Genomic DNA, 26015 nt, shown 5'->3' with positions numbered 1-26015 from the left:
AATATATGCTGTTACAGTATGCCAAGCTACCTGAGGTACATTTTGATTTCTAAATTACTCAGTACATCAGAATATTACAGTTTATGATTTCTTTCCCACTTTGCTGCTGCTGCTTATCAAACACAACTGTAGAGTGCCATGCACCAATTGATTACATATGTCTGCCAGATTTGGGTCTTTAATTTAGACCCTCCCACCTTGAAGTACAAACAGAAATGTTCTGAGTCGAGTGAAAGGGCCTCAGTCACATGCTTTTTTCCCCATCTTGGCCTCTCATTTCCCATCAGTAGAGCCAGAAGCTCTAATTTGCTTCAGTAGCCAAATATAAGCATATTAAGAAATTATTCTTACTGTTTTCATCTCTGGTCATGATATAGCCTGAAGATTGCGAAGGCGGGCTGATTGTACCAACGGCGTTTCTTGCAAGCACTCTGAATTCATACCGGTCACCTGAACTGAGTCCTGTAACTGTATATTGGCATTCACTGACATCAGTAAAGTTACATCTGAGCCAACGGTCTTCACTCCCTTGCCGTTTCTCAATGCTGTAAGCCACAATCTTACTGCCTCCGTCACGCAGTGGGGGTGTCCATTTAAGGGTGACTGTTTCTCTGGTGACATCAATGTAATCAGGAGTACCCGGTGGGTCTGAAAAGAAAATAATTAAAGTTTATTTTTATTACTGCTCACCGTAGTTTGCAAGGCTTGAATTTTCTTAGATAAGTGACTGATCATTCACTCACCCACTGGAGAGACTGCCAAAGTAAATTTGCTTGGCTCGCTAGCTCGGCTTAGACCTGCGGCGTTTTCAGCATATACTTGGAACTGGTAATCCAGGCCCTCCAGCAGTCCGGTAATCCTGTATTCTCTGCTAGATATTAATGCAACATTAACCTTCTGCCACAAAATACTGTTTCTTTCCTTCTTTTCAACATGGTATCCAATAATCTCTGAACCACCATCATAAACGGGAGCATCCCAAGATATGGTCATTCCATCAGCAGTTATGTTGTATACAACAGGCTTGCCTGGGGCACCTGGTGGTCTAAACTGATGCTTTGCCACAACATCTGCTGAGACAAGAGGTGGGCTCACTCCATATCTGTTTTCTGCACGAACTCTAAACTGATATTCAGTGTCTTTAACAAGGTTCGGTACTTTGAAAGTTGTTCTTGCAGCACTTGAACACACCAGCTTCCAGTTCATTTGTGAAGTTTCTCTCTTCTCAATACTGTAGCCAGTAATTTCTCCTCCCCCATCATCTTCAGGAGCTTCCCATGACAAAACTACACTATCTGCTTTGATTTCATCTAGTCTTAAAGGTCCTTTTGGCTTAGATGGAGGACCAAGAGTGATGACGGTAATTGTGAATGTTTTTCTGCAGGCTACATTCTCAAGAATTAAAGTATATTTGCCACCATGCTCCTTTTTCACATTTTTGATGCTTAAGCTGATCTTGTTTTCAGTTTTCTTGAAACGAAGGTGTTCAGTTTCTTTAAGAGGGAGGTTGTCCTTGAGCCAGCTCATTGATGGCTTAGGTTTACCTTTATAGGGCAATTCGATGTGCAGATTATGTCCAATTCTTACTGCAATTTGACCTCCAGGAATATCAGAAAGGTCAGCTTCAGGTGTTATTACATATTCTTTCACCGTAATGGGTCCAACAGTAACACCATCACTCAGGCCTTTTTCATTTTTAGCGAAGACTCTGAATTCCATGACAGAAAGCTCTTTAAGTTTTTCAACTTCAAAGTCACAGCTCTTGCTTGTGCCTGCATACGTCCATTCTTTTTCATCCTTCAATTTCTTTTCAATAACATAGTCCGATATAATGCTACCACCATCATAGTCAGGTTTGCTCCACTGCAATTTAACAGAAGTCTTTGTAGAATCTTTCATGGCTAGGTCTTTTACAGGTCCAGGTACGTCTGCAGCTTTCACTGGTTCAGATGTCTCACAAGGTTCACCCAGTCCAATTTCATTTTCAGCAAGAACACGGAAGAAGAATGCTGTCTTCTCTGACAGGTTAGTTATCTTAAAGGTGGTATGGGAGCACTTTGTTGTTACAGTTGACCAGGCCCTCTTTGTAGCATCTCTTTTTTCAACAACATAATTTGTTATTTCAGAGCCACCATTAATGAGAGGTGGCTCCCATACCAGTGTAACTGTGCCACGGGAAACATGCTTAAGCTGCAGCTTCTGGCAGGCAGATGGTGTGTCAAGTACTTTTACATTCACAAATGATGATTTTGCCTCTCCAACTCCATTTTCAATTGTAAGAACATATTTTCCTGTATCATTTCGGGTAACTTGAGGAATCGTAAGTAGTGTAGATGATTCTGTGTCCTGGATGATATATCTTTCATCAATCCCAAGATTCTTGTCACCCTTTCTCCACGTGACTGTTGGAGGAGGTCTTCCTTTGAATGGAATCATTACTTGCACATCTTCACCTGCTTTAGCAACAATAGAGGTCTGGAGAGCAACATCCAGATCAATCTCAGGTGCCACTGTGGAAATAAGTGAAAATTAATAATGTATACTTGGAATGTAAAATACAAAATATTTTTTAAAACCTCAAAACATGGAAAAATTATAAATCACTGAAAAGTACAGTACCAAGAATATCTTTAGCTTGAACAGGTTCCATCATTTCAATAGGCTCTCCTTGTCCAGCGCAATTTATAGCAGACACGCGGAAATAATAATTAACGCTTGGCTGAAGGTGGGATACAACATACTCAGTTGTTCTCACTTCTCCCTTTGTACTGACTACAGTCCATTCTTGGTCTTCACCTTCCCTTTTCTCCACCACGTAGCTGGTAATTTGACTTCCTCCATCATAAGCAGGTTTAATCCAACCAAGAGTGACAGATGTCTTGGTTGTATCCACAACCTTCAGCTTTGCTGGTGAGCCTGGCTTATCTGTAAGTGATAGTTTACAAGAGGGTGGGGGGGTGGGGGGGGTGGAAAATCAGAAGCCATATTTACAATTAATCACAAAAAGGAATAAAATCTGCCCTCAGTTACACTGGTACAATTCCATCCCAATTGCTCATTGTCTATTGATTTCTAACCAATTAGAAATACTGCACGTTGTATCTTACCAACAGGATCTGCAGCTTTGTAGAAGTCAGAAGCTTCAGAGAATGGACCTTGTCCAGCTGCATTGACAGCACAAACTCGGAAATGATATTCGCTGTTTTCAGTCAGACCTGTTACTTTCTGTCTGGTGTCCCGAATGGTTTCTTTAGTAACCTTGAACCAACTTAGACTCTTCTTGTCACGCTTCTCAAGGAAATACCCTGATATTTCACTGCCTCCATCAACAGTGGGCCTATTCCAGATAACAGTCATAGAATTCTTGGTTATCATTGTGACTTCTGGTACACTAGGTGGTCCAGGTGTAACTAAGCAAAAAAAAAAAAAAAAAAAAAGTATCAGTAGATCGTACTACTTCCAGATAATATGCAAGATGATTCAGTTGCATACGTTACTTTATATTTTTCTTACCAAATGAATTTTTGGCTATAACAGGTTCAGACTCCAGTGAATCACCAACTCCAAACTTGTTCACACCACGGACACGGAACATATATTCATTTCCTTTGATAAGTTTTGTTGTAGTTATGATACACCCCTCCAGTTTTTCAGAAATTAAAGACCATACAACCCGACTTGTCTCCCGCTTTTCAACAACATAGTGTGTTACAGGTGCACCACCATCATCTGCTGGCGGATCCCACATTATTGTAATCTTTTCAGCAGTGACTGTCTTAAACTGTATAGGTCCAGTTGGAGGTCCTGGCTTGTCTGTGGAAGGCAGAAGAAGATGTTAAGCATTTATTGCACAGTTATTGTTTAATAGTGTAAACCCAGCTGCAGCTCAAGACATACCAAGTATCTGTACTCTAACATGGGCTGATGCTGAACCCATGGCATTCTTCAGTTTTAATTCATAGGTGCCACTGTTGAGTCGAGTTGCATCCTTGATGAGTATAGAAGCAAATTCTGTTGTATTTTCAATAGACACTAGTGCACTGCTTTGTAGCTCGTTGCTATTTTTGAACCATTCAATTGTGGGTGTAGGCTTGCCTGAGATGCCTAGTTTCAGCTTAACTGAAGTTCCTGCTTTATATTTCACCACTTCTGTATATTCTGGTGGCACGTCAATTTCAGGTGCACCTTAAGAAAAAAATAAGAATAAGAAAAAGCTAGAGCCATAATTATTTTAGACTTGTATTTAATAAAACCAATAATAATACTACTTTACTTAAGGTAATAGTTACAGGCATTTTATAAATACAGATCAGAGTAAAGATAGCATGTATAACTTAAATCATAAACCTAGAACAAGTTAGAAACAATCCTACCAAGAAAAGGCAACCACATGTATAAATTTAACTACTTTGGCCATGGGGCATGAGCAGACTTCTGTTGGTAAGAGAATAAAGATACCATAAGACTTTAAAAATGCAGATACAGCCAAAGATGTTCATCACAATCATGCCCAAATAGCTCACATTCAAGCTTATTGAATCAATCATTGTAAACTAGCCTTTTATATTTAAAAGACTATGGTTCTACAAAACAGTGCTGCCTTTAAGCTTTCTAGTACCACAAAATGGTACCATTATGTCACTGCAAAACACTTACCATATGTATCAACACATGTGATAGGACCCACAACATCTGAGGGATTACTAATGGAACCAACAGCATTCTTAGCAAAGACCCGGAATTCATACCGGGAGTTCTGTGTCAGACCAGATACCGTGAACTGAGTTTCAATAACATTGGTGAAGCTAGCTTTTGTCCATCTGCCATCTGGAAGATCACGTTTTTCTACAATGTATCCGGTGATCTTGCTACCACCATCAAATGCTGGTTTCTGCCATGTCAGAGTGATAGCAGTCTTGGAAATATCTGAGACACGAACATTTCTTGGTGGTTCTGCAGGAAGAAATGTAAAAATATTGCTAATGATAAACAGCTGGTTTGGATATTGGCTTAGTGTACAGGACAGAATATCACAGGGAAGGAAAAAAAAAGTACTACTTAAACGGTTGGGCTTCTGTATTTTCTAGGGAATACATACCACAAGCATCAATTGCAAGGACTGGATCAGAAGGATGACTTGCTTTTCCAATGCCAGCTGCATTTTCTGCATAAACTCTAAATTCATAGATAAGGCCAGCGCTGATGGTGGTGACTTTGAAGTGAGTTGTGCGAATGAGGGTCTTGTTAGCCTTCTGCCATAATATACTATTCCTGTCTTTCATTTCCAGGTGGTATCCAGTGACTGCACTGCCACCATTACTGACTGGTTCATGCCATCCAACAGTAATACTTTCTCGGGTGACATTCATGACCCATGGTGTGGAAGGAGGGCCAGGGGTAGCTGATAATATCAAAAGAAGTGATTGTTAACAAAATTGTATTTTCAACATCAGAGCATTAAAACATTGAGTGTAAGAAGTAGATTACTCACTGTAAGGAAGCTTGACAACCACACATTGTGAGTCTATGTGATCGCTGATGCCGAAACGGTTCTCAGCTTTGATGCGGAATTGGTATTCTTCTCCTGTTGTGAGCTTCATAACTTTGATGACAGTTCTAGCAACGGTTGCAGACACTTCAGACCAAGCAGCAGTACTTGTTTCTCTTTTCAGTACAATATAGTTGGTAACTTGACTTCCACCATCGTAAGCTGGCGGCTGCCATCTGAGTGTTACACTCTCTTCAGTGATATCACTAAGAACAACAGGACCAACGGGAGGACCTGGTCTATCCAGCACAACAATATTAACAAATGATTTTGTGGTGCCACTTGAGTTGGCAGCAGTAATGTCATATCTGCCAGCATCAGCAGCCACACTTTCTTTAAGGTTAATGATTAGACTTTCTGCAGTTGTTTCTGTGTGAAATCTCATGGTAGGTTTCAGTGCAACACCATCTCTAGACAATGTCACCTTTGGCACTGGTTTTCCAGAAACTGGAATTTCAACTTTCAGGTTTGATCCCGCTCGAATATATACAGTGTTATGAGGGAAGCCCTTCATGTCAATCTCAGGAGATTCTGAAAAAGAAGACATTTTCAAACCATTAAAAAATGTTCCCTTTTAAAAAATATGAATCCAATTTAGTATGTTTTGCCTCATGTCAGGAAGCATACCTAATTGTTCTTTTACTGTAACAGGGAGCAGTAGTTCCTTTGGATCACTTAAACCAGCTTGGTTTTCTGCAGACACCCTGAAGAAATAGTCAACATTCTCCTTAAGACCATGGACAACGTGATGAGTTGTTTTTACAACAGCACACTTAACCCATTTTTGCTGTCCTTTCTCAAGAGCTTCAATGAGGTAGCTCACAATTCTGCTTCCACCATCGTGTTCTGGTTTTAGCCATGAAAGAGAAACACTGTCCTTTGTGACATTTGTTACTCCAAGTTTTTCTGGTGGGCTGGGTTTTTCTGAGGAAAAAAAGTGCAATGGGTTAAACAATATAGCAAGTATTTATGTTTTATATTAGCAATTACACAGCAGTGCCATCTGGATTGAGAAAATATGTTTTTAAATTTGTATATTAAAAGCATTTTAAGTAAAATGCAAGCAAAATTTAAAATTCAAGATATTACTTAGCTTTTTCATTTGCAAACCCACAGACATATCTGCCACAAAATTATCTTATTTTACCATAAACAGATTTAACACTGTTATTTTGACATAAAGGTTTTAAAACATGTATTGTTTTAAATATTAAAAATATTTTTATTAGTAAAACACACCTGTTATTTTTGTTCCCTCCTTGGTCTCAGAAGGCACTCCAACACCATATTCATTTTCTCCAGAAACCCGGAAGTAGTAAATGGCACCTTCTTGCAGGCCAGTCACTTTGTAGGACAGGCGATGACAACTGTTTGTCACAGTGACCCACGCTTTTTTGCTAGCTTCTCGTTTTTCAATAACATAGTTCTTTACAGGTGCTCCACCATCATTTTCAGGAACATCCCAAGATAACACAGCAGATTCTTTGGTTACGTCTTTTGCTGCAATATTAGATGGTGGGCCAGGAGTATCAAGAACTTTGACAATTAAAGTCAAGGTAGCAGTGTTCAGGATGTTTTGCAATGTTAACGTGTATTTTCCAGAATCGTTTCTTGTTGCTTTTTCAATAGTAAGAGATGTGCAATTATCTGAAGTATCAATGCTTGCTCGTGTACGGAGATCAGTGTCTGGTTTGTTCCATGTTACATTTGGGACTGGTTTGCCTCTGAAAGGAACAGTCATTGTGAATGATCCACCAGCCTTTACAATTAAAGTCTTCCGCATTTCACTGTCAATATCAAAGGCAGGTTCTTCTTCTCTTTCTTTTGCCACCTGAGGTTCTGAGACATCACTCGGTTCACTGGCACCCATTTTGTTAATGGATTTCACTCTAAAGATGTACTCAGAGCCTGATACTAATCCAGTTACGATGTATTCTGTGCCTCTTAAGTTCTGAATAGCAGTTGTCCAGTCAGTTTCATCAGTTTTCTTGTACTCAACTGTGTATCCTGTTACTGGAGAACCTCCATCAAACAGTGGCTTTGTCCATCCAATTGTGATACTTGTCCTTGTAGCATCCATAATCTTAGGTTTAGATGGGGGAGATGGCAAAAAGACTGGATCTTCTGCCCGAATCAATGGGGTGGTTTCACTTGGAAGACTGAGACCAGCAGCATTTTCTGCATAAACCCGGAATTCATATTCACATCCTTCACGGAGACCAGATGATTTCACTCTTAAATCATAAACTGGCTTTTTGTTTACACGAATCCATCTTAGGCTAGTTTTCTCACGCCTTTCAATTACATAGCCAGAGATCTCACTGCCTCCATCAGAATCAGGTCTTGCCCAGCACAGAGTTATTGAATCTTTGCTCACATTGGTGATCTCTAAAGATGTAGGTGGACTTGGAACTGTAAATGGGTCTAGGGCTTTGACAGCAATGCTTTCTAGAGGCTCACCAACGCCGTACTTGTTAACTCCCATCACTCTGAAAATATACTCATTACCCTTCAGTAGTTTTGTCACTTTACAGGACGTTGTTCTAAGCTCTCCTTCACAAAGTGTCCATGCAATTCTGCTGGTCTCACGTTTTTCTACAATATAATAATCAATATCTGCACCGCCATTTTCTTGAGGGGGTCCCCATGATAAATGGCACTTTTCAGCAGTAAGGCCATTTATTTCTAATGGGCCTGCAGGTGGGCCAGGTCTATCAAGCACTTTGCAATTAATTGCCAAAGATCTTGTTCCTGCAACATTTTGTAATGTTAGTACATACTGTCCTGAATCACCTCGGATACAGTCCTTAACGGTTATTGCAGTAGTGTGATCTGTTGAGGATATTTCAACTCTGGCTTTTCCTTCAAGCTCCTTGCCATCCTTTGTCCATGAAATCACTGGGATTGGCCGTCCTGCAATATCAGCATTGACTTTAAACACTTCTCCAGCTTTCACAACCACAACATCCCTGAATTTTGCATCCATCATAATTCTTGGAGCCTCGACATCATCTTTTACAGTCACAGGTCCAGTTGATTCAGACGGCTGACTGAAGAGTCCAGCAGCGTTCTTTGCAATCACACGGAATTCATATCGCTGGTCTTCTGTAAGTCCACCTACATCAAAGTATGTTTCTTGCACATTAGTAAAATTACACTTTAGCCAACGACCATCTGGTATCTCTCTGCGTTCAATAATATATCCTGTTACTTTAGCTCCACCATCATATTCTGGTTTAGTCCATTTCAGTGAGACACATGTTCTTGTAATATTAGTGACTTCTGGTTGACCAGGAGGATCACATGGATCCCTTGCAGCTACAGGTTCACATGATTTACTGCATTTGCCTATTCCAGCAATGTTTTCAGCATACACACGATATTCATACAACAGTCCTTCATCAAGACCTGTAACTTTCATTTGAGTATCGGGTATGAGGCTCTTGTTGACTTTTGTCCAAAGAATGCTGCTTCTTTCTTTACGCTCCAAGTGATATCCTAATACTCTGCTACCTCCATCATTAACTGGTACCTGCCACGTTACAATCATGAAAGCTTTAGTTGCATGTGTCACATGAGGAGTTCCAGGTGGTCCTGGAGGCTTAAATGGATACTCTGCCACAACAGATGGAGAATTAGTGTAAGTGCTTTTCCCATAGCGGTTTTCTGCACAAATACGGAACTGATATTCAGAGCCAGTGGTGAGTCGAGATACTTTAATTGAAGTTCTTGCAACTGCTGCAGATACTACATCCCATGTTGTTGTGGTAGTTTCTCGTTTCTCCACAATGTAATTGCTAATATGGCACCCACCATCATATGTTGGAGGTTTCCAAGACAGCGTTATGCTATCAGCACTAACTTCATCAATATGCACATCTGTTGGTGGTCCTGGTCTGTCAAGGACAACTACAGTTAAAGAAGCTGTTGTTGATCCAGCAGTATTTGAAAGATGTAATTCGTAATGTCCTAAATCTTCATTTGAAGCTTCCTTGATGGACAATGAAGTTGAAGTCTTTGACATCTGAACATTTACCCTGGTTGTCTCTTTTAAGGGATTCCCGTCCTTCTTCCAGGTAACGGTTGGAAGAGGTCGCCCTCTGATTGGCACATCAATCTTAAGATCATCTCCAGCTTTCACAGTGAATGTGTTGAAAAGGAGTTCAGCAGATGGCTGAATTTCAATATCTTTTGCGATGACTGGGACACCAAGTTCTCTTGGATCACTTTTTCCTTTTTCATTAACAGCAATCACTCTGAAACTGTACTCTTCTCCCATACTTAAGCCTGTTATTGTTGCTTCTAATGTTTTCACCTGTGTACATGCACTCCATTTTGTACTTCCTTTAGTTTGCATTTCTACAACATAACCAGTAATTTTACTGCCACCATCGCTTTCTGGCTTTTCCCATTTAATTGAAGCAGAGTTGCGAGTCACATCAACAAGAATGACCTTTGCAGGTGGAGAAGGTGGTTCAGAAACTTTAATTGGGTCAGGTGTTTCTGCTGCTAAGCCAACCCCATATTCATTTACAGCTAGAACACGGAAGTAGTAACTACATCCTTCTTGTAGTTGAGTAATTTTGAAGGAATTCTTAGTACAGTTGTTTGTAACTGTGGCATATGCCTTTCTTGTGGATTCTCGCTTTTCAACTACATAGTTGGTAATTTTAGCTCCACCATCAATAAGTGGTGGTTCCCAGGCTAGTGTTACAAAATCTTTCTTCACTTCTCTGATTGTCAGGTTTGTAGGTGCACTAGGTGTATCAAGCACCCTGACATTAACAAAAGCTGATTTTTTGCCACTGTTGTTCTCTAAAGTAAGATTGTATCTACCACTATCAAATCTATTCACATTGTCAATGACCAGCATCGTATAGGAACTGGTGACTTCAATCTGAGCTCGCTCACTAATGGTTCCTTCTGCTTTCTCCCATTTAACTTCAGGTTCTGGTCTTCCTTTGATGGTGACAAACAGGCGCAATGTAGCACTAGCACGTACAGTGACTACTTTTCTGAGATCTGCATCAAGTTCAATTTCAGGAGGCTCAACCTTGTCTGCTGCTATGACTGCACCTGGTATAGTAGCAGGTTCTCCTACTCCTTCTGAGTTGATGGCACAGATGCGGAAGTTATACTCCTGGTTCTCTTTAAGTTTTGTTACGGTGAACTGTTTTGCTTGTAAGCCTGTTGGTGGGGTGCAAGTAGTCCATTCATCAGCAGCAGCTTCTTTTACTTCTACTACATATCCCTTAACTGGAGCACCACCATCATAAATGGGCTTACTCCAGGCAAGGGAAACTGATGACCTGGAAGTGTCTGTAACCTTTGGATTGCTTGGTGGACCCGGTGGATATAGTACATCACAAGCCCGATAGAAAATGGATGGCTCACTGGGTTCCCCTACTCCTGCAGCATTTTCAGCAGAAACTCTAAATTCGTAGAAATGCCCATCGGTAAGGCCCGTTACTCTGAGTCGCAAGTCTGTCAGCCTTTTCTTATTGCATTTGGTCCACCGGATACCATCTTTGTCTCGTTTTTCAAGTATGTAACCTTCAATTTCAGCTCCCCCATTGTCTTCTGGGCGACCCCATGTTACCACCATAGAATCTTTTGTGATTGCTGAAACTTCAGGTGTTGAAGGAGGACCAGGGGGTTTGTACGGATTACGAGCCACAACTGGCTCAGATTCCAAGGGTTCTCCGGTTCCATATTTGTTCACTGCCATTACACGGAAAATGTACTCATTGCCAGCAAGGAGTCTGGTTACTTTGTGGTTAAGAGCTTGCACATCTGTTGCTACTTGTGTCCATGAAAGCCTGCTTGTCTCTCTTTTCTCAATGATATAATGTGAGATACTAGAACCACCGTCATGCAAAGGTGGAGCCCATGCCAAGTAACATTTTTCTGCAGTGACACCTGTAACCTTCAAAGGTCCTTCTGGAGGTCCTGGCCTGTCAAGCACTTTTACAGTGATTGGTATAGATTTTGTGCCTCCAACATTTTTGAGGTTAAGAGTATAGTGACCTCCATCTACTCTTATACAGTCTTTGACAGTAAGAATTGTTTTCTGAATTGTAGATTTAATTTCCATTCTTGCAGTTGCTTCTTCAAGGTCTTTACCATCTTTTGACCATGTAATGTCAGGAACAGGTTTGCCGCGAATATCGGCTTCAAGAACAAAGGTTTCTCCAGCATGAACAACAATGACATCTTTGTATTTGGGATCCAGTGAAGCCCCTGGTGCTTCAATTTCATCTCTGGCAGTAATGGCCCCTGTACTTTCAGATGGTTCACTCAAGCAACCTGCTGCATTTCTTGCAATTACTCTAAATTCATATCGTTGGTCTTCAACAAGACCACTTACTGTAAATTCTGTTTCCAACACATTTGTAAAGCTGGCTTTCATCCAGCGACCATCTGGTAGTTCTTTCTTTTCTACAATATATCCAGTTATTTTGCTTCCACCATCATACTCTGGCTTTTTCCACTTCAGCGTGATATTATTTCTTGTAACAACAACAGCCTCTGGGCGGCCAGGTGGGTCACAAGGATCTCGGGCAACGTATAATTCTGATACTTTGCTGACTTTGCCAATGCCAACAATGTTTTCAGCAGAAACTCTGAACTCATATTCAAGACCTTCTTCAAGGCCATCTGTTTTATATTTGGTGTCTGTAATGAGTGACTTGTTCTGTTTTATCCAAAGAATGCTGTTCTTATCTTTACATTCAAGATGGTAGCCAAGAATTTTGCTTCCTCCATCATTAACTGGTTCATGCCATTGTACAATCATATGGTCCTTGGAAGCTGCTGTTACAAATGGGGTTCCAGGAGGCCCAGGCACCTTGTAGGGGTATTGCACAACAACTGGTTTAGAATCCAAAGGAGAGCTCTTCCCATACCTATTTTCAGCAGAAATCCTGAACTGGTACTCAGAACCCGTTTTAAGCTTTGTTGCTTTGATAGTGGTTCTTGCAACAGTTGCTGACACAATGCTCCATGTGGTAGTGCTTGTGTCACGCTTTTCTACTATATAGTTGCTTATCTGACAGCCACCAGTATAATCAGGTGGATCCCATGATAAAACAACAAAGTCTGCGCTAACTTCGTCAAAGCGGACAGGTCCTCGTGGTGGGCCAGGCTTTTCCAGTACAATTATGCTCAGGTGCTCTGTTGCTGTACCAGCTGTGTTTGTTGCAGTTACTGTATATTTACCAAAGTCTTCCTTGTTGCTTTCTTTAATATGTAAGGTGGTTGATGTTGTTGTATCCTGAATATGTAATCTGGTTGTCTGCTTCAGTGGCTGGTCATCTTTTGTCCAAGTAATAGTAGGTTTGGGTCTACCTATAAATGGTACTTCTACCTTCAGGTCTTCTCCAGCCTGTACACTGTATGTATTAAACATCAGTTTGAAACTTGGCTCAATTGTCAAGTCTTTAGCTATCACAGGAATTCCAAGTGCTCTGGGATCGCTTTTGCCTTTTTCATTGTAGGCAATTACACGAAATTGGTATTCCTGTCCTGGACTCAAACCAGACACTACTGCATTGCATGTTTTGGTCTCACTAACAACACTCCATTTTTCCATTCCTTTAGGTTGCATTTCAACAATATATCCCAAAATTCTGCTTCCTCCATCATGTTCAGGTTTTTCCCATGTAAGTGATGCACTTCTCTGAGTCACATCAGTGAGCGTTACTTTCCCAGGAGGCAGAGGTGGCTCTGAGGCTTTGACAGCATCCGTGGTTTCAGCTGGAACACCAATTCCAAATTCATTTTCAGCCATAACTCTGAAGTAATAAGTTGCTCCTTCTGTGAGATTTTCAACTTTAAAACTTGTCTTTCCACACTTAGCACTTACATTTGCAAATGCCTTCCTAGTTGACTCACGCTTGTCTATTACATAGTTCTTTACTTTTGCACCACCATCGATAATCGGTGGTTCCCAAGATAATACAGCAGAATCCTTCTTTATATCCTTTACCACTAAGTTTTGTGGTGGTCCTGGTGTGTCCAAGACTTTTACGGTAACAAATGCAGTTTTAGAACCACTGCTGTTCTCCAACTTAAGAATGTACTTTCCAGCATCATATCTATCACAGTTGTCAATTGAAAGTTGCGTGTAGTTTATGCCTTTATCAATCTGAACTTTTTCTGTGAATTCACCTTCTTCTCGAGACCATGTGATGTCAGGTGTGGGTCTTCCCCTGAATGGTATGTGAATCCTAGCAGACCCACCAGCTCTAACCACTATCCCTTTCCTTAGCTCTGAATCAATATCAAGTTCTGGAGCTTCAAGTTTGTCTTCTGGTTTAATAGTACCAGGAACTGATGCAGCCTCTCCTACACCAATCTTGTTGAGGGCACACACTCGTAGTTTATATTCTTGATGTTCAGTAAGCTTTTTGATTTCAAATCGAGTGGCACGTACACCTGTCTGTGGAGTAACAAGTGACCATTCATCTTCATCTGCTTTACAGATTTCTACAAGGTATCCCTGGATTTCACAACCACCATCATAAATCGGTTTACTCCAACCAAGCGTAACTGAACTTTTGGTAGTATCCACAACATGGGCATTAGTAGGTGGGCCAGGCTTGAACATGGGGTCACAAGCTTTGAAGTAAAGAGAAACTTGGCTTGGTTCACCCACTCCAGCAGCATTTTCAGCAGAAACTCTGAATTCATACTCATGATCCTCTGTTAATCCTGTAACTCTTAATCGCAAATCTGTAATTCGTCGTTTATTGCATTTTATCCATCTAATGCCCGCTCGGTCTCTCTTTTCTACAATGTAACCTATGATTTCACTACCTCCATCACTATCTGGCCGGCTCCAGCAGACAGTCATTGAATCCTTTGTGATGTTGGTAATTTCCAAGGCCTTTGGTGGTCCAGGAACCACAAATGGATTTTTCATCATTACTGGCACAGATTCTAATGGCTCACCAACGCCATATTTGTTAACTGCCATAATACGGAACACATATTCATTTCCTTCCAAGAGTTTTGTTACTTTCAGCATTGTAGGTAAAACCTCTGGAGCAACAACAGTCCACGCTAGGCGACTAGTTTCTCTCTTCTCTACAATATAATGAGAAATATCACTGCCACCATCATGAAGAGGAGGAGCCCATGCCAATGAACATTTTTCAGCTGTAACTCCTGTCACTTGGACTGGGCCCTCTGGTGGTCCTGGCCTGTCCAGAACTTTTACGTTTACTGGTACTGTCTTTGTTCCTGCAACATTAGAGGCTTCTAAAATGTACTGTCCACCATCAACTCTAATGGCGTCTTTTACAATTATTAATGCACTGAAATCTGTGTTCTTTATTTCATATCTAGCAGTTTCCTCAAGCTCTTTATCTCCCTTATACCACTTAATGGTTGGTAGTGGCTTTCCGTGAACATCAGCCTCAAGTCTGAATGTTTCACCAGCATTTACAACAATTGTGTCTTTGTACTTTGGATCCATTGAAATTCGTGGAAGTTCAACTTCATCCCTTGCTGTTATTGGTCCTGTACTGTCAGAAGGTTTGCTTATTGCACCTGCGGCATTCTTTGCAATTACTCTAAATTCGTATCGTTGGTCTTCAGTCAGCCCTGTTACAGTGAACTGAGTTTCAATGATATTTGTGAAGCTAGCTTTCATCCAACGACCATCTGGTAAGTCACGTTTCTCTACAATATAACCAGTAATCTTACTTCCACCATCATATTCTGGTTTGGTCCACTGTAGAGTAATAGAGCTTCTTTTTATTATTATAGCTTCTGGGCGACCTGGAGGATCACATGGGTCACGAGCTACATAGCACTCAGAAACTTTACTTGTTTTGCCTACACCAACAATATTTTCTGCAGAAACTCGAAACTCATATTCAATTCCTTCTTCAAGGTTAGTTGTCTTAAAACTTGTGTCCTGAATAATAGTCTTGTTCACTTTAGCCCATAAAATGCTGTTTTTCTCCTTTCTCTCAAGATGGTAGCCCAACACTCTACTGCCACCATCATTTATTGGTTCATGCCACTGTACAACCATGGAGTCCTTTGTAACCGTTGTCACAAATGGTGTGCCAGGAGGTCCTGGTTCCTTGTAGGGATACTGTGCTACAACTGGTGGAGATTCCAATGCAAAGCTCTGCCCATACCTGTTCTCAGCAAATATTCTGAACTGGTATTCTGATCCAGTTTTCAGTTTAGTCACCTTCAGTGTAGTTCTTGCAACAGTAGCTGAAACTGTTTCCCATACAGTGGTTGTTGTATCTCTCTTGTGAACAACATAGTTGGTGATTTGGCAGCCACCTGTGTATGCTGGGGGATTCCACGATAGGGTAATACTTTCTGCACTTATTTCGTCAAACTTCACAGGTCCTACTGGCGGATCAGGTTTGTCTAGAGTTATTATTTCAACAGAGGCAGACTTTTGCCCAACAACGTTAGCCACAGTGATTTCATAAGTGCCGCTGTCCTCTTTGCTAGTTTCTTTAATATTCAATACAGTAAGATCAGTCAAATCACTAATATTGACTCTTGTCGTCTGCCTTAGTGGCTGGCCGTCTTTTACCCAGGTAACAGTTGGTTTAGGTCGACCTGAAATTGGTACTTCTACTTTCAGATCTTGTCCTACTTGGATACTATAACTGTGAAAAGCAGGTCTTACATCAGGTTCAATCACCAGGTCTTTGGCAACTATTGGAACTGCAAGTGTTCTAGGATCACTCTTACCCTTTTCATTTACAGCCATTACTCTAAAAAGGTATTCTTCCCCTTGAATTAGGTTACTAATAACTGCTTCAAGTGTTTTTACACGAGCACACTCTGACCACTTCTCACTACCCTTTGCTTGCATTTCAACAATGTATTGTATGATTTTGCTGCCACCATCATGTTCAGGTTTTTCCCAGCTTAGTGACACACTGTTTCTTGTGACATCATTCACTGTTATTTTCCCAGGAGGCTGTGGAACTTCAGCAACTTTAATTGGGTCACTGGTTTCTGCGGGGAGGCCAATTCCATATTCATTCTCAGCAGAGATTCTAAAGAAGTAATAGCATCCCTCCTGAAGCTGATCTACTTTCCAAGAAGTCTTGTGGCAGTTTGTTACAACAGCTGCATATGCCTTTCTTGTTGCTTCACGCTTTTCAATAATGTAATTCTTTATTTTTGCTCCACCATCCAAAAGAGGAGGTTCCCATGAAAGTGAAACAGAGTCTTTAGTGATCTCTCTGATTTTTAAATTAACAGGTGCACTTGGGGTATCCAGTACCCTTACACTGACAAAGGCAGACTTTGTTCCACTGCTGTTTTCTAAAGTCAGAGTATACTTTCCAGTATCAAATCTGTTAACATTGTCTAGAACAAGGGAAGTGAAGCTGCTAGTGGTATCAATAATAGCTGCCTCTCTGATCTCACCATCCATTTTAGCCCATTTTACTTCAGGTGTTGGACGACCTCGAATGGGAACAAACAGTCTTAAAGAACCTCCGGCCCTCACATTTACAATCTTCCTTAATTCCATGTCGAGGTCAAGGTCTGGTGCCTCCATCTTTTCTTCCACAATAACAGAACCAGGAACATCTGCATGCTCTCCAACTCCTGCTTTATTAACTGCACATATGCGGAATTTGTATTCATGTTTTTCCACTAATTTTTCTACTTCCATGTGAGTATTCTTAATTCCAGTTGGAGGGGTACAAATTGCCCATTCACCGTCACTTACATCACATTTTTCCACAATGTATCCCTGAATTTCGGAGCCACCATCATAGATAGGTTTACCCCATGAAAGGAAGACTGAAGATCTTGTAACATCCACAACTTTAGGATTATTGGGTGGACCTGGCTTGTAAATAGGATCGCACGCTTTGTAGTAAGTGGAAGGTGGGCTTGGTTCACTAAGACCAGCAGCATTTTCAGCTGAAACTCTGTACTCATAATCATGATTTTCTATAAGCCCAGTCACTCTGTATCGCAGTTCACTTATCAGGCGTTTGTTACATCTTGTCCAGCGAATACCTTCCTTATCTCGTTTTTCAAGGACGTAGCCTAGAATTTCACTACCACCATCTGAGGCTGGCCTTTCCCATACAACTATCATAGAATCTTTGGTAATGGCTGTGACTTCTGGTGCCTTCGGTGGAAGAGGCACTACGAATGGGTTCTTTGCGAGTACTGGTTCAGACTCAAGAGGTTCACCAACGCCGTATTTATTTACTGCCATGATGCGGAAAACATATTCATTTCCTTCTAAAAGCTTTGTAACTTTGCAATTTAGAGTTTGCACATTTGAATCCACAACTGTCCACACCAAGCGACTGGTTTCCCTTTTTTCTACAACGTAGTGTGAAATATCGCTACCACCATCTTGTAGCGGAGGTTTCCATGACAGCATGCATTTTTCAGCAGTAACACCTGTGATCTCAACAGGTCCTTCCGGTGGTCCAGGTCTATCAAGAACTTTGACATTGACAGGGACTTTCTTTTCACCTGCAACATTCTTTGCCAGTAGTACATACTGACCACTGTCAACTCTAATGGCTTCCTTCACACTGAGGCTTGTTGCAAAATCAGTACTTTTTATTTCCATACGAGCAGTGTTTGTCAGCTCATGATCGCCTTTTAACCACTGAATGGAAGGTATTGGTTTGCCATGAACATCAGCGTCAAGCTTGAATGACTCACCAGCATGCACTACAATAGTGTCTTTGTATTTTGGATCCATACTTATATGAGGTGGTTCTACTTCATCTCTTGCTGTAATTGCCCCTGAGCTCTCAGATGGTTCACTGAAAACACCTGCAGCATTTCGTGCTATAACACGGAATTCATACCTCTGGTTTTCAACTAGACCAGTTACTTCAAATTGGGTATCAATGACATTTGTAAAGCTTGCTTTCATCCAACGACCATCAGGTAGCTCCTTCTTTTCAACAACATAGCCTGTGATCTTACTTCCACCATCATATACCGGTTTCTTCCACTGAAGTGTTACTGAGCTTCTTGTGACTATTATAGGTTCTGGACGACCTGGAGGGTCACACGGGTCATGTGCAGTATAGCATTCAGATGCTCTACTTGCCTTTCCAATGCCCACTATGTTTTCTGCATAAACTCTGAACTCATATTCAAGACCTTCCTCAAGGCCAGTTGTCTTAAATTTGGTATCTGGAATAGGTGTTTTATTCAGTTTAGCCCACAGAATGCTGTTTCTTTCTTTGCGCTCCAAGTGATACCCAATGATCTTGCTACCACCATCATTGACTGGTTCATTCCATTGTACCACCATGCTGTCTTTTGAGACATTTGTTACAAACGGTGTTCCAGGTGGACCAGGAACTTTAAATGGGTATTGGGCTATGATTGGCTCTGAAGTGAGATAGCTGCTCTTCCCATATCTGTTCTCAGCTGCGATTCTGAACTGATATTCACAGCCAGTCTTCAATCGACATGCTTTTATAGTTGTTCTTGCAACTGTAGCTGACACAATCTGCCAAGTGGTGGTGGAAGTGTCTCTTTTTTCTACAATATAATTATTGATAGAGCTACCACCATCATACTTGGGTGGCTCCCAGGAAATAGTAATACTATCTGCTGTGACTTCATCTACTTTTACTGGTCCAGTTGGAGGTCCTGGTTTGTCAAGGACAACAATATTTAGTGTTTGAATTGCTTCACCTGCAGAGTTTGTAAGTTTAACCGAATACGTCCCCACATCTTCTCTACATGCTTCTTTTATTGTTAACACTGTGTTATTTTCTGAACTTTCTGCATTTACTCTCGTAGTCTGCTTCAATGCCACATTATCTTTATGCCAAAACACTGCTGGTTTGGGTCGACCAACAAAAGGAACATCAACCTTTAAGTCCTCTCCTGCTAGAACACTGAAAGTGGTAAACAGTAGTTTGAAAGCTGGTGGAATCACAAGATCTTTTGCAACAACTGGTATACCCAGCTGGCGAGGATCACTGATACCTTTCTCGTTCTGAGCTGAAACACGGAAGGTATATTCTTCACCTTGTATCAATCCTGTGATAGTGGCTTCAGTAACTTTTACTGTAGCACAAGTTGACCACTTTTCACTGCCTTTGCTTTGCATTTCTACAATGTAGCCCAGAATTCGGCTACCACCATCATGTTCAGGTTTTTCCCAAGATAAGGATACACTATTTCTTGTCACATCCAACAAAGTTATTTTCCCTGGTGGAAGTGGTCTTTCTGATACTTTTATGGATTCTGAAGTTTCAACTGGAAGGCCTATTCCATACTCATTTTCAGCTAAGACTCTGAAGTAGTAGTTGCAGCCTTCTTGCAGTGAATCAACTTTCCAGCTGGTCTTGTGGCAATTGGCATTAACAGTTGAATAAGCTTTTCTTGTTGATTCACGCTTTTCCACAATGTAATTTTTTATTTTAGAGCCACCATCTATGAGAGGAGGCTCCCATGTGAGTGTAACTGATGATTTTGTAACTTCTTTTATTTTCAAATCTTGAGGTGCCCCTGGGGTGTCCAGAACTCTGACATTCACAAATGCTGACTTACTACCTGAGCTGTTTTCTATTGTCAGTATGTATTTGCCACTATCAAATCTATTTACGTTTTCAACAATAAGTAGAGTATAAGAGCTTGTTGATTCAATGCTTGCTCTGTCCAAAGATTCCCCATGTTCTCTTGTCCATTTGACTTCAGGTGCTGGTCTTCCTTTAATTGGGACAAAGAGCCTTAGAGTACAGCAGGCTCTAATAGTGACAACTTTACGTAGTTCTGCATCAAGTTCAATCTCTGGGGGTAGCATTCTTTCTTCAGCTTTTGGAGTCCCAGGAACAAGAGCAGGTTCTCCAAGACCTTCAGAGTTCATAGCATATATCCGTATTTTATACTCTTGATTTTCTTTCAGGTCAGTGATGGTAAAAGAAGTGGCCTTTAGACCTGCTGGTGGAGTTACAATCTTCCACTCGTCTTCTTCAGGTAGCGCAATCTCAACCATGTAACCTGTGATCTCTGAGCCACCGTCATATATCGGTTTGTTCCATGCTATTGTAATTGAGGACTTGCTGCTATCCAAAACACGAGGATTACCTGGGGGACCAGGCTTAAATACAGTATCACAAGCTTTATAGAATGGACTGGTTGGGCTTGGCTCACTGACTCCAGCAGCATTTTCAGCCATGACTCTGTATTCATATTCATGGCCTTCTGTCAGTCCAGACACTTTATAACGTAAGTCAGTAACAACCCGTTTGTTGCATTTCACCCACCGTAGACCAGCTCTGTCTCGACGTTCCACAATATAGTTAGTTATTGGGCTCCCACCATCAGAATCAGGATGGCCCCAACAAACAACCATAGAATCTTTTGTAATTGCTGTAACTTCAGGTGTTTTAGGTGGATCAGGTGGGACATATGGATTTACTGCAAGAACGGGCTCTGATTCCAGTGGCTCACCAACTCCGTATTTGTTAACGGCCATAACACGGAACACATACTCGTTGCCCTTCAACAGCTTAGTAACCTTCAGTTTAGTCAATGGAACTTCCGTGGCTACAGCTGTCCATGCCAATCTACTGGTTTCACGTTTTTCAACCACATAATGGTCAATTTTTGCACCTCCGTCATCCATTGGAGGTAGCCATGACAGCACACATTTTTCTGCAGTGACTTCAGACACAGCCAAAGGTCCTTCTGGGGGACCAGGTCTATCAAGAACTTTAACATTGAAGATATGCTTAGCAAAGCCACCAGGATTTGTTGCAGTAAGTGTATAGGCACCGCCATCTCTTCTTGAAGAATCTTTATTGACAAGAACAGTAGAGAAATCTGCTATTTTTATTTCTAATTTTGCTGTGTCTTCAAGTTCTTTTTCTCCTTTTGTCCATGTCATAGTCGGTGGAGGGCGACCTGAAACATCAGCCTCGAGTCTGAAAACTTCACCTGCTTTCAGCACTAAAGTGTCTTTGTATTTAGCATCCACTCTTATCTTTGGTGCTTCAATGTCATCTCTACAAGTTATTGCATCTGATGGCTCAGAAGGCTGACTAACAGCCCCACCAGCATTCCTAGCAATCACACGGAATTCATAGGCAGCATCTTCTGTCAAACCACTTACAGTGAACTCAGTCTCTAGTATATTGCTGAAATTAGCCTTCAGCCAACGGCCATTAGGAAGGTCTCTTTTTTCAACAGTGTAGCCAGTTATCTTAAAACCTCCATTATATTCTGGTTTAGTCCACTTCAGTGTAACAGCATGTCTTGTAATGTTTAGAGGTATTGGCTTACCAGGCGGATCTATTGGGTCTAGGGCAAACACAGGCTCAGATGGCTTGCTTGGCTTACTCTTCCCAGCCAGATTTTCTGCTATAACACGGAATTCATATGCAATGCCATCGGTAAGTCCAGTTGATTTAAAGATATTGCCTGATACCAGCATTTTACTTACAGTCTGCCAAAGAATGCTATTTCGTTCTTTTCTTTCAACATGATAACCCAGAATAGGGCTTCCACCATCAGTTACTGGCTCATTCCAGCTAATAGTCATTGTTTCTTTGGTGACTGCAATCACCTGAGGAGTGCCAGGAGGCCCAGGTACCTTAAATGGGTAGTTGGCAACTACAGACTCTGAAGTAATGGCTGGACCAATTCCATATCTGTTTTGAGCTTTAACACGGAACTGATACTCAACTCCAGTAGTCAGATGAATGGCTTTAAATGTAGTACGTATCACTGTGGTTGCCAATTCAGTCCATGTGGTACTGTCAGTTTGACGCATTTCTACAACGTAGTTACTTATTGGTACACCACCATCATTCAAAGGAGGCTCCCATGAGAACGTTACAAAGTCAGATGAAATTTCATCAAATTTGATTGGTCCAGTAGGAGGTCCAGGTATGTCATGAACCTGCACTGTGATTACTTCACTAACTTCTCCAACAATATTTTTAGCTGACAACGGATATTGACCACTATCACTTCGTTTGCATTCATTAATGCTTAGTATGGTTGCAGTTGCAGTATTTTCGTAATTCACCCTTTGTGTTTGCTTAAGTATCTGGTCTTCTTTCTTCCATGTCACAGTAGGCCTTGGACGACCAAGCACAGGAATTTCAATCTTGATATTGTCGCCAGCTTTGGCAATGACTGTTTTCTGGTAGATACCACGGAGGTCAAACTCTGGTAGCATTGTTTGCTCCTTGATAATAACTGGCCTGCTCTCTCTGGGGGCACTCCTTCCAGCACTGTTCACTGCCATTACCTGGAAAGTATACTCTTCATTTTCAGTTAGATTCTTTACAACACAGTCCAGCGTTTTTACAGTAGTGATGTGTGCCCACTGGTTGGTTCCTTTTCTCTGTGCTTCAATTACATACCCAGTGATCTTGCTGCCACCGTCATGTTCTGGTTTTGGCCAAGCCAGGCTAACTGAGTTCCGTGTTACATCCATAATATTAAGGCTCTCAGGTGGGGATGGTGCCTCAGAAGCTCTTACTGGTTCTGCAGTTTCAGCTGGTTCACCAATACCATACTCATTTTCGGCCAGCACTCTGAAATAATATTCACAGCCCTCAGTCAAATTAGGAATCCTGAAGGAACACTTCTGGCAGTTGGTTGTGACTGTAGAATATGCTTTCCGAGTTGATTCACGTTTCTCAACAATATAGTTTGTTATACGTGAGCCGCCATCTATCAGAGGCATATCCCACTGGAGGGTGATGCTGTCTTTGGTTATTTCTCGAGGCTTAAGGTTTATTGGTGGACCTGGTGTATCCAAGACTTTTACATTTACAAACCCAGTCTTCTTACCAGCAGCATTCTCAAGAGTCATTACATATTTTCCTGCATCATATCTGGTGCACTCTGTGACAATCAAGAGTGTGAAAGAGTCTGTGTTTTCAATACTGGCACGTCCTTTGAGAGAAACATCATCTTTTGTCCATGTAACTTCTGGAGTTGGACGTCCTTTAATTGGCACAAAAATCCGAATAGTTAATCCAGCTCTAACAACAAGTGTTCTTCTTAGCTCAGCATCTAATTCAAAGTCAGGAATCTCTTCTCTGTCTTTGATTTCCACACTTGGAATTACTGCTGGTTCACCGACACCTGCAGCATTCATGGCAGATATTCTGAAATTGTATTTGGCTCCTGTCTGCAGATGAGCAACAACAAACTGAGTGATTCTTAAAGCAGTCCCTGTTGTGTCTTTTACCCATTCTTCTTCTCCTTCCTTTTGATGCTCTACTATATAGCCAATAATGTCAAGACCACCGTCGTAGTGAGGCTTGCCCCAGGCTAAAGATGCACTTTTCTTTGTAGTATCAGTCACTCTCGGATTTGCAGGTGGACCTGGTGGATCTGAAAAGTGAGGAAAAAATAAAAACAATACATTACAGAGGAAGTCACTCTTATGCTGTCTGAATGTGCTCCCTGGCCTCCCAGCCACCCCCCAAAAAAAGAAAAGGCATGATACTAACATGTAACATCCTTGCACATTACTGAGTTAGAAGCATCACTTGGTGGTCCAACTCCTGCTCTGTTTTCTGCACTGACACGGAATTCATATTCATTTCCTTCCTGGAGACCAGTTACTTTGCATCTAAGATCTGAAACTGGTTTCTTTGTTGCTCTGACCCATCTTAAACCTTTCTTTTCCCTGCGCTCCACATAGTAACCTGTGATTTCACTTCCACCATCATCTACTGGCCTTTTCCAGGTAACTGTGACAGTATTTTTAGTCACATTTGTTACTTCTGGTTTTCCAGGAGGGCCTGGGGGACCTGTTAAGGAACAGAACAGTACAGTTAACACAAAATTCAGGTCTTCAGAGATTAATAAAAACGCACTGGAAATTCTTAGCTTTCTACGTACCAAATCTGTCCACCATTTTAACTGGTTCTGATTGTACTGGTTCACCCTTGCCATATTGATTTACTGCTGAGACACGGAAAACATATTCATTTCCTTGAATGAGCTTGCTAACAACATGCCTACAGCTTTCAATATTTTCAGCAACCAATGTCCAGAGCAGACGGCTAGTTTCTCTCTTTTCAAGAACATATGATTTGACTGGTGATCCACCATCTTCTGCAGGAGGTGACCATGTAAGAGTTGCTTTTTCTGCTGAAACGTTGCTGATCTCAATAGGCCCCGGAGGTCCTGGAACATCTAAAACTTTCACATGTATGCTTTCCTGCTTAGTGCCAAAAGGATTGGTTGCAGTGATTGTATATTCTCCAGAATCTTTTCTGGCTGCGTATTTGACAGTTAGAGTAGAAGAAGTTGGTGTTGTTTCAATGTGCACGAGCTCTGATGGTCTAAAATCTTTTCCAGCTTTTGACCATGCTGAAGTTGGAGGTGGTTTACCACGGATACTAATAGCAGACACTGTAATGGTCTCTCCTGCTTTTACTGTTAAACCTTCCTTCAAAGTAGGATCGATAACAATGCTTGGTGCCTCTGTCAAAACAAAGAAACAAAACCCCCCAAATGTTATAACAAGAACGGGGGGGTGGGGAAGAGAATTTAGTATTAATTATTCAAATAAAATTCTACATTTTTTAGCCATCTACATACCATACTCATCCTTGCATGTTATGGTTCCTGTGGATTCAGATGGAGGACTGATAGCCCCAGCAGTGTTCTTTGCTCTAATTCTGAACTCATATTTGGAGCCCTCGGTGAGGTCAGTTACAGTAAATGCACAGTCTGGAACATTCACATGGTTAGCTTTTGTCCAAGTCTTTGAGGGTAATTCACGCTTTTCAACAATATAGCCAGTTAACTTATGGCCACCATCGTATTTTGGTTCTGTCCAAATGAGTGTTACTGAGTTCCTAGTTACATTGATAACTTCAGGTTTCCCAGGAGGATCTAGAAGAAGAAATAATAGATAGTGGTCAAACAAAAGTTTTTTCAAATTTCAGAATTTTCCTTTTTATTCTCATGTTGACTTACCAATAGGATCAAGTGCCACAACTGGTTCCGATGGCAGACTTGGTTTTCCTACTCCAGCCATATTGATTGCCATTACTCTGAATTCATATTCCAGACCTTCAGTTAATCCTGTCACTCTGAAATCTTTCATTCTTATTGGTGTTTTATTTGCTCTCTTCCACAGAAGACTATTTCTTTCTTTGACTTCAATGTGATAACCTAGAAGATAAATGGTGAGATGAAAGTATGAGTGGTTTTCTAGAAATCTTAATTTCTCATAGCATTGTGAAATATCATACTGCCTGTATGGCATGTCACATACACGTTGTACAAGAGGAACACTGAAAAACAGATTAAGAAATGGATATGGACATACCTTACAGTTATATGTAATCACAATTACGAGATGTCTGTAAATGCAAATTGCTAATTTTATAGACCCAAGTAATGTAACATGTAAGTTTGTTTTTCTTTCTTTAGATGTTTTGACTCTGTGCAAAAATATTGTTTTTCAGTTAGTCTTTTCCTGACTTTTAAGTTAAAT

General features: G+C 41.1%; 1 protein-coding gene across 1 annotated transcript in view; it reads right to left on the bottom strand.

Moving 5' to 3' along the window:
* TTN (titin) overlaps positions 1-26015 on the bottom strand; it is a 238651-nt gene that overhangs the window by 21369 nt on the left and 191267 nt on the right. The window contains exons 216-230 of the mRNA XM_056349795.1: positions 25493-25690; positions 25112-25408; positions 24407-24994; positions 24013-24315; positions 6788-23893; positions 6176-6472; positions 5492-6079; positions 5099-5401; positions 4657-4953; positions 3898-4185; positions 3514-3813; positions 3108-3410; positions 2620-2925; positions 744-2510; positions 352-648 (exon numbers count right to left, since the gene is read on the bottom strand). Of these exons, the coding sequence (XP_056205770.1) occupies positions 352-648; positions 744-2510; positions 2620-2925; positions 3108-3410; positions 3514-3813; positions 3898-4185; positions 4657-4953; positions 5099-5401; positions 5492-6079; positions 6176-6472; positions 6788-23893; positions 24013-24315; positions 24407-24994; positions 25112-25408; positions 25493-25690 (23238 nt within the window). The remainder of the gene's footprint in view (positions 1-351; positions 649-743; positions 2511-2619; positions 2926-3107; positions 3411-3513; positions 3814-3897; positions 4186-4656; positions 4954-5098; positions 5402-5491; positions 6080-6175; positions 6473-6787; positions 23894-24012; positions 24316-24406; positions 24995-25111; positions 25409-25492; positions 25691-26015) is intronic.

Source organism: Falco biarmicus, chromosome 8 (genome assembly GCF_023638135.1).
Source record: "Falco biarmicus isolate bFalBia1 chromosome 8, bFalBia1.pri, whole genome shotgun sequence".
NCBI lineage: Eukaryota > Metazoa > Chordata > Aves > Falconiformes > Falconidae > Falco > Falco biarmicus.
The sequence above is the reverse complement of the archived record's forward strand: the minus strand, read 5'-3'. Positions and strand labels throughout refer to the sequence as shown.